General features: G+C 42.8%; 1 protein-coding gene across 1 annotated transcript in view; it reads right to left on the bottom strand.

Moving 5' to 3' along the window:
* The window catches only part of Ptprm (protein tyrosine phosphatase receptor type M), a 627614-nt gene extending 621962 nt beyond the window's left edge, over positions 1-5652 (bottom strand). Inside the window, exon 1 of the mRNA XM_028762235.1 lies at positions 5613-5652. Within this exon, the coding sequence (XP_028618068.1) occupies positions 5613-5637 (25 nt within the window). The 5' untranslated portion in view covers positions 5638-5652. The remainder of the gene's footprint in view (positions 1-5612) is intronic.
* Positions 5653-9240: the final 3588 nt, after the last annotated feature.

Genomic DNA, 9240 nt, shown 5'->3' with positions numbered 1-9240 from the left:
AGATAGATAGATAGATAGATAGATAGATAGATAGATAGATAGATAGATAGACACATATATAGATCAGTAAATATAAATAAATAAATAAATAAATAAATAAATAAATAAATAAATAAGAGAAAAGAGAGGAGAGGACGGGAAGATTTCTTCCAGGAAGTTCTCCCTGATGAGGTTGAGCCATCATCCTTATACTCTAGATACAATTTCACCTTTCAGCAGCAGGGAGCAAACCCTAAAAACATGGGCTGGGTCTGTTTGGCTTACTTCTCCATTCCAATATCTACTACAGAATTACCACATATGGACTAAAATATCAGTTAACTAAAAGCTATAATTCAGCTATTAAAAAGCCCAGATGCAGCTTATTAAACCTCAGGCTAATTGCATGGCAATTTCTCTCAAGGATAGTTTAGAAACACGAAGTCCCATTGATGCAGTCCAGGGCACAAAGGCTTTCAGATGGGAGGTACATCAGTGCTCTAGAGAACACAGGTCAAGGGCCCAAAGGTGGCCAGTATTCACACACAGGGTTTGCAGTAGCCACCCCTGGCCCATCTCTGTCTCTAAACTGTGGGAGTTATTCTCAAGGTTGAGAAACTATTTGAGAACCCAATAAGTTTTATACTCAGGACAGAACCCAAAGGGCTACCAAAATGTTCAGTTTTTATTATCATCTTGGTGAGAGAGGAATCAGCAGTCTTTAGCACACAAAGTGTGTGCAAATCCAAATACTCAGTTAACAGGTAAAACGTGGAAAGGGAGGCCAGATATTGATTATATGAGCAATTAGGAGATCATCAGCTATTACCATCAGTGAACTGATTAAGATAAGGATGTAGCTACAACATCAATGAAGTCTGTAAGCCCTACTTTTTTCTAATGCAGGCATCTGGAATTCCCCTGCAGGACGTATGAGACCTGCCTGTCATCTCTTGCACTCTGGGTCTCCTAGGGTGTTATTATCATAATACCATGTTCTTAAACAACTTTTATCCAATTATCACCCCACTCCCTAAAATTAGTGACTAAATATTGTACTATGAGAAGACAACTGTCTGAAGGGCATCCATCCCATAACACCTAATGTTAAACTGTTAAAAACTCATTTGTTCCCAGGGTCAACCAGTTTGGTTGACTAGAGGGCGCTGTGGGGTCAATTCCCTCTCTGAAGCCCATCGGGAGATTCCTTTTCTGAGATTTGAGAGGCATAGTGACTCCCTAAACCGTACCTGCTCCACACCAGGTAAAAACCACCCCTGTATTCATCTACAGAAGATGACCTTGGATCTAAACCAGGCCCTGTCTGCACCCTTGAAGAAAAGTCTGGTAGACATCAGTGAACAGGCCATGAATGAAGTCAACATTATGGCACTTATACATAGCCCCTCATTTACTAGTAACCTCACAAAATGCAGGAGCTGCTGTGATATCTGAAGACCTAGGGTGGAGGAGTGGTCTTAGGACGACCATTGAAGAGAGTTTTGGGGTTGTTTTATTTTAACCTTGTTTCGTACACAGATTCTGGTCCCCGAATGAAAACCAAGCCATGAAACATCTTCAGCTCTGATAGAATTGCTTTCAATTCAATTTAGAAGAAATAAACAAGGCTGGCACATTGCTGTCACGCTGCCACAGAAGCAAGAACAAGAGAGCATCGTTGTTCACTACGATACCTGTGTAGACCTCAGGGTGAAGAGGAGAACAGTCATCTGTCTCACACAGACTTCCTGCATCTCAAGATTCAAAGTCTGCAGGGAGAGTTAGGCGGGAGGGAGGTGATGTGGGGGTGAGGGAGTCGGGGAAGCATGTCCCTATGTACAAGCTCAGAAGCCAAAGAAGAACATCATCTCATCAGTTATCCTATCACTTTCTGCCTTAGTCCTTACAGACGAGGTTTTCTTACTGAGCCTGCCTGGAGTTAGGCTAGTGGTCAGGAATCCTGGTGGTTACAACGTATGCTTATTGTATCCAGCTTTTTCACCTGGGATCTGAAGATCTGTGCCCAGGTTCACACACAGCACATGCTCTTACCCACATGTCTACAGCCCTGTATCCTACATGCATGTGCTTTTTCTATTCCCTATCACTGTCCGTAAGCTAAGTGGAGCCGATATCAATATTCACTCTGTAGATTTAAGCACACACACACACACCCTGACCCTCCCCACACAATAAAAATATCTTCACTACCCCTGACATTTCCAGGATTGGAACTAGAGTTGAGGCCAAGGTAGTAGATACAAAGTCACTTAACTCTATTTTCAAAGACATCTCTAACTCTAGAAAAAATATTAAGATGTTCTAGGTTCAAATCTCAGCTCAGTCACTTCCTTCCCATTAATCCTCCCAGGGGCTCCTGAGCTTTCTGTTTCTTATAAGACATACTGTTAAACCGTGAATAAATGGCTTTCCTCAGTAAAGTACTGAGCCACAATAGGTAAGTAATGGGTAGGAAACGGCAAGTTAAAAATCTGCAAAGCATCTTATTTATGTCATTAATCCAGAGGTTCAAGGTTTAAGGCTTACAAAGTAAAATCCTTCCCGTGCTGTCTTCTCGAGCAGGGAAGCATCGGGTGGAAAGTGGACATGTGTAATCGCTCACACATTAATGACTGGCATGTGGCAGCCGCCACAAGACACACAGATGCAAAGTGACATTAATGGAGAGATTTGCCTGTGGCCATGTGCTCAGGGAGGGGGGAGCACCATACAACCCCTTGCCTTGAGCTTGGGTATGAAATCAAATGTCAGCTAAGATTAATTAGAAGCCTGGAGTTTTGTTCTACCCTGTTGATAGAAAAAGTATATTTCCATAATGGGGGGTAGTGTGTATGTGAGTTGCGGATCTAGCCGGCACAGGAGGGGAGGGCTCCTGTATTGTGAACACTGCCTGTGTGGCTTTGTCAGGGCAATTTCTTTCTGCTCAAGTGGCTTGCTTTTTAACATTTTATTATCTTAACAACAAAAACATGCTGCAAGCAATAATTATTTATTATGCTAATTCTTTAGCTTTCTTCCTGAGATTCCTGTAAGACCATTAAAAACTAGCCGTGCCCTTGAAACAAACCATGAGTTTATTAATACTCAACCAATTAAGGGGGGGGGGGGAAGGCGGAGGAAGAGAATGCCCGCACTGGCAATTATTAACTAAACCATCCGTTTGCACACTTTCCTCGCTGTAGACTTTAACTCAGGGATGCATCCTATATATTTACCTGACTGGAGATTCAAGGGAAATATGTTTAAACAGTTACAAGGGTATAGGAAAGCTAAAGGAGACAAGAGGGAACCTGCTGTGCTGGCCTGGAAACATTTCAAATCAAAGTTATAGGGGAATCCATGTGCCTTACCTCCTCTCACAAGGAGAGAGAGCATGCAGGAGCACTCCCCAGCCCTCTGCAGGAGGTCCTGGATGCACAGGGTGCAGCTATCCTCCTGCTTCAGCTCCCACTGCTATGGCTACTTTGTTTTAGTTTTTTTGTTTGTTTTGTTTTGTTTCATGTTTGAGGGTTTTTGTTTTTTGTTTGTTTGTTTGTTGTTTGTTTTTTCTAAGACAGTATCTCTCTATGTTTCTCTGTCTCTCCTGAAACTTACTATGTAGACCAGACTGGCCTTGAACTTAGAAAGATCTGCTTGCATCTGCCTCCCCAGTGCTAGTATTAAAGGTTGTGTGCCACCCCTATTTGGATAAGTGCCTCCTAAAGGTCCTCTTCTGGGTTGGATTATGCCTTCTTGGTTAAAGGCTTGGTCCCAGCACATAGCCTTGTTTGGAAGCAATAGACTCCTTCAGGCCAGGGCATGTAGGAGAAAGTATGGCACTGGTAACATGCCTGAAAAGTGGAAGCCAGAACCTTTCTTTCAAAGCAGTGTAGCAAATAGTTTCTCCCAAATTTCTTCCATTATGATATGCTGCCCCATCACAGATGGAAACCATCCAAGTCAACCAACCATATAATGAAGCCTCTAAAACCATGGGCTGAAACATGTAGCCCTGCTACTTGCTTTTGTAGACCAGACTAGCATCCAGCTCAAGAATCTTACAGCCTCTGCCTCCAAGTGCTGGGATTAAAAGCATGTGCCATACAACCCAGCCCCTTTTCTATTTTGAAGTAGATTATTTGGAGTCTGCTGTTACAGTAAGAAAGAACTGACATGCACACACTTCACCACCTCTGGCCCTAGAATTCAACTTTGCCCTTTACTGCACACCTCTCTCCATCAAAATCACTTTCATCATCAATATCAATATCAATATCAATAACACATCCCAATACTTTAATGTTCCAGTTTGTAGACCATGCACTCCATAGTCACATCGGTGTGAGAACGAGTCTGCTACCTTGTTATTACAAGTCATTAGTGACCTAGGAGCTGCTTCTTTTGTTACGTAGGGACAGTAGCAGGGACTCTGTGACACAAAAATGCAGGCAAGCAGTGGGCTTAGCACAGGAACAGGACAAGCTGCCTAGAGAAAGACAGACATCAGAAGAATCGGGTCTTGTGAGACTGGGGGAAAGAACACATTTAGGGTCTCCTTTGGGGGATCTCTACCCTGACCCTGTGGGTAATTTGTGATGGGTTGGTGTTCCCAGAAAACAGAGAGGGCAATGTCGCCTCTTGTCTCTCTTTTTTATCCCTGTCTTAGTTGGTTTCCTGTTGCTATAACAAAATACCAGTAGTTAGATACTTTTAGAAGAGTGGGGGTTGTTTAGCTCACAGTTGTAGAAGCTGAAAAAAAAAAACCACCCATCATCCAGTGGGCTCACCTGGTCCACTCTCAGGAGAGAACCCTGGCTGCCTCACAGCATGGCAGAGAAGGAAGAAGAAAGGGAAATGAACCCTGTGGTGAGAAAGAGGCCAGGCAGGCTGGAGTCAAACCAGCTCTTTTTGCAACCCAAAATCACAGGGCATAACCAGGTCCCTTGAGACCTACATTAATGGCATCCAAAATAATGTTGACGAGAAAACACTGTAGGTAACTAGAATCTGTGGGAGTTATCAAGACCGTTCGCTGTCAGGGCTTGAGTTGGTTTGCATCCTTAACAGTACTTCAGTATTTCTCATTTTACAAATGCAATGAATAAATAACTTTAAATCCAGCAGGTAGGTTACTTAACTAACATTGTACACAGAGTCCCATTATTGCTGCCATGATCTTGAATACTAAACTCGATGATCTGTGGGCTAAAGAACAGGTGCAGCAAAGACATGAGGACATGCAGACAAGCCTTGGGGACACAGGAAGGGCACGCAGAGGTGGCCACCAGTGTCTCATCACCCCTTCCTCCCACCCCGCCTCAGCTCAAAGGCACAGTAAACAACATCCTCAGAGGCTGAATTTATTCCTCTTACTTGCAGAAGAAAGCAGCTGTCAAGCACGGTTTTTACACATCAGTATATTCTAGGCTATTATCTTTAGTTTTCAAAATAGACATGGTCCAATTATATTTTCTGCAATTGTTTCTCTCTCTGTCTCAAAGCACCGAATACCTCTAGCCTGGTGTTGAAAAACACAATCACAAGCAACCAGAAGAAAAAGACCTAGTACTCTTGAGATGCTAATTTTTGCTTATTTCTTTCTTCCCACCGATAAAAGTAAAACCCAAACAGACCATAAAACATCAGGCTGGCTGGCATGTTCTTCCTCCTTAGTAGCATTTAGAAAGCAGCCTCCTGTGCTTCCAGATGCTTCTGAACCTTCAGCCATGAGGTTTTCAACCCATGTTGTTTTACTGGGGAGGACCAGAGGGTCTTAATTAGTACCCAGGTACTTGTTATCCTCAAGATCCCCCACTGCCTCCCTCTCTTCTTCCCTCCCTCCAACCACTGGCACGCTGATTTCCCCAGCACTCAGATCTAATTCGGCACAAATGCTTAATAAGGTTGTAGAGATTTAATACAATTAGGAGTGTTGTTCACAAATTAACCAATCCATTAACACTCCTGCAATGAAACAATTCCAGAGAAAACATGGGTCTTGTGAGGATGAGAAGACCGGCAGCTAAGGGTGCTATCTGTTCTTCATATAGCCCACCACCCTGTTTTTCACGCCTCTATCTCCATGCCTTGCACTTTCCATGTCTCAGCACTAAGAGATAGAGGTGAATTTTGACACCAGGAAGTCTTTTCTGTCATTCAGCATCTAAAAAAAAAAAAAAACAAAAAACAAAAAACAGGAGGAAGCAGTATGTTCCCAAGTACAGGATCATCAAAGCTCTTCTGCCAAACAGTCACAGACCTGACAACCCTCCCCAGGAGCCATTATGAGTAACTTCATTGAATGATGGATAGACATATCAAAGGATGCCTAGAAAACAGCACAAGGGACAGCAGCAAGGCTCCTGCCTGCACTACGCAAATAGCCACCATCTTATTTAAGTTTACGGGCTAGAGATGGCTGAATGGGTAAGAATACTTGCTACAGGAACACGGAGACCCGAGTTCTGATCCCCGGCATTCATGTAAGAAACCAGGTGTGACTACACACATCTGTAATCTCAATACTGGGGTTTGGGGGAGCTCAGGGGAATCCCTGGGGCTTGCAGCCTAATAGCCTAGCCCCCAAGTAGAGAGCTCCAGGTTCAGTGAAAAACCTGTGTCAAGGGCATCATGTGGCAACTGACAGGGGGGGACATCTTCCCTTTGGTCTCTGCACTCCTATACACAGATATACACTGGCAAATGTACATGTACACATATGCACATAGAACCACACATATAAAGTATAGACATTCTGGTTTATAGTCTATGCATTTCCAGAGACATCAATAATGTTTTGATCTAATTAAAGTGGGATTGTTCAAAATACATGACTTTTGCCATTTGGGTCTGCCCCAGGCCATACCTGTCAAGGTCACTGATAGCTTCCCATAATTTTTGTCCTCAACAGAGGTGGCATGAAAGCCTGTTGCATAAGTACACTGATCTTTATGTCCCCCATACAGTCTCCCCCCTCTTTAACCTCTAGAGATAACATGTAGATGAAGACACCTCCTGGCTTCACTGTGTATTTTCTGTCTTATTTCCACACAATAAACCCATCATGTTTGAGTAAAGCCCTCCTATGCTCCAAGTATTCCAATGAATCATCTTTGCACCTCTAGGGGTGTCATGTTGAAGGACTCTCTTGTAGAACCCATCACCTTGGAAACAGCCACTGATCAAGGGACTGACCACAGTGAGCTGCCACCTTCATGTTCTCTTCAGGCCACTCAAAGTACATTAGAATATTCTTCTACACAAAAGTTTACTAAACTACTGGCTAGAAGCTACCTTGGTATTTCCTGAAAGACAAAGGAGAAATACAGCTTTATATCCATTTAAAGAAACAGCATCATCATTTTCCTCTGATCGCCAAAGTTCCGCCACACTGCAGCCCTCACTGGAAACCTCACAAGCCATGTGGCTTCTATTCCAGCTCCACAAGGTCAGTTCCACACCAGAGAAACACCAGGAAGACCAAATGCAATGTGGTAAATCCCCAATAATTCATGGCGCAACGGCACAGTGTCTGTACCACCAACTCAGTCCCTGTGTTTCCCCTCCAGGTTGTTTCCTGAAACAAAGTGAGGATTCAATTAGAAACCGTCAACTGGCCAGAAGATTTGTTTATGTAATGGGAAGTAACTGTGCTACAAGATTCTTTCCAGTCCAACCAGTGGATTCTGTTCACCTAATTACAGCTGGCTCCCCACAGTCAGGGGCTCTGTGCCTGTGAATCTACCTCATCAACCTCAGCTTGAAAACACTGAGGGGGAAAAAACATCAGACAAGCAGACAGACTTTCTGGCCTCCACTCCCCAAACAATAAGCATGACAGCCATTTCTATTGCGTGTTTTATGTTAGAGATTATAAGTAATCTAGAGGTAATTCAAAACGTGCATGCAGGGGAAGATCATGTGCCAGTGATGTGCCTCCTCATGACAGTTACTTGACCATCCACAGGCTTGTTGTCCACAGAGGACCTGCAGCCAATCCCCAACATGACTGCAAAACCACTGAATTAAAGGGTCACAAGCTCACGTCTGACATCAGCAATTTTTTTAAAATCATTGCCTGTTTTGATATCAGAAGAGAAAGTTGAGGCAGAATTATTAAGGGCCCAGACTAAGAACTAAGTTACTCAAAACCGGAGTTTTCCTTGGTTCCTTCTAGGCCACCATGTCTACATACTGAGACCCTGTTTCAAAAAAAAAAAAAAATTCAAAGTCGGAGTGACAGAGGGCACTGCCCAGTGTCAACCATTGGCCTGCATGTGCATGCCCATATGTGTGGAGGCACACGCACACACACATACACTACAAATTCATAGGAATTACACATATAACTGAATCCTTAAGTTTATAAAAACTAATGCATTTATTTCTGCAATTATAAACATGATTCTTGTTTTTATAAATCTTTAATATATGTATTTATTTGGGAGGGCGTATACGTGATACGGCATTTAGTGGACGACGTCAATGTCTAGAAGTTATTTCTCTCCATCCTCCATCCTCATGAAGGTTCCTGGGACAACCTCATGGTGCCCGGAACCAGAATGCCTCCTTGGAGGCAAGCACCTTTACCTATTTAGTTGTCTCTCTGAGCCATGAGCATGATAATTACTTAATTTCTCCCAGATCCCAGAGCTCACAGACTCTCAGACATTCCACAGGAAGCATGAAGCTTCTCACTCATATCTCAGTCATCCTGAGGCGCTCACAGTACCTCGTCCATGAATGAATGAGAAACAGTGAATTTGTCACTTTTGTAAGTCATCACAAACATAATCCTGCAAAACCATGCTACTTTACAACCAACTAACCTGCTTTAAGTAATGTGTCAAATTTTTTTTTTAGCATTTAACATTGCTCCCTCAAAAACGCAAACTGAAATTATTTGAAATTAAAATCTGAGTTGGGCCTTTCCCAATAGACAGCAGGCCTTCTTTGAATGACAGCTTTGATGCAGACTGCTTTTCTCAGCAAGTCATGTGACAGATAGCTCTTAGTCACTGATTAGCCTAAATCTTCTCTTTACATATATAGTATAAATAGCACAGAATAATAAATAGATATTCATATGCATATCTAAAATACTCATTGACTAAGGAAATTAACAGTTTTTGTTTTCATGACCATTTCTAGATATATCTGTGTTAAACAAGGTATGTTCAAGTTAAAACGTAGCAGGTGTAATTAACAGCCATTGATAGCGCTTGCAAAGCTCCTGGTCTGGGCCACTGTAAATGATAAGAA

The sequence above is a fragment of the Grammomys surdaster genome, unplaced genomic scaffold (genome assembly GCF_004785775.1).
Source record: "Grammomys surdaster isolate TR1022 unplaced genomic scaffold, NIH_TR_1.0 132, whole genome shotgun sequence".
NCBI lineage: Eukaryota > Metazoa > Chordata > Mammalia > Rodentia > Muridae > Grammomys > Grammomys surdaster.
This window is presented reverse-complemented; position numbering and strand designations above follow the sequence as displayed.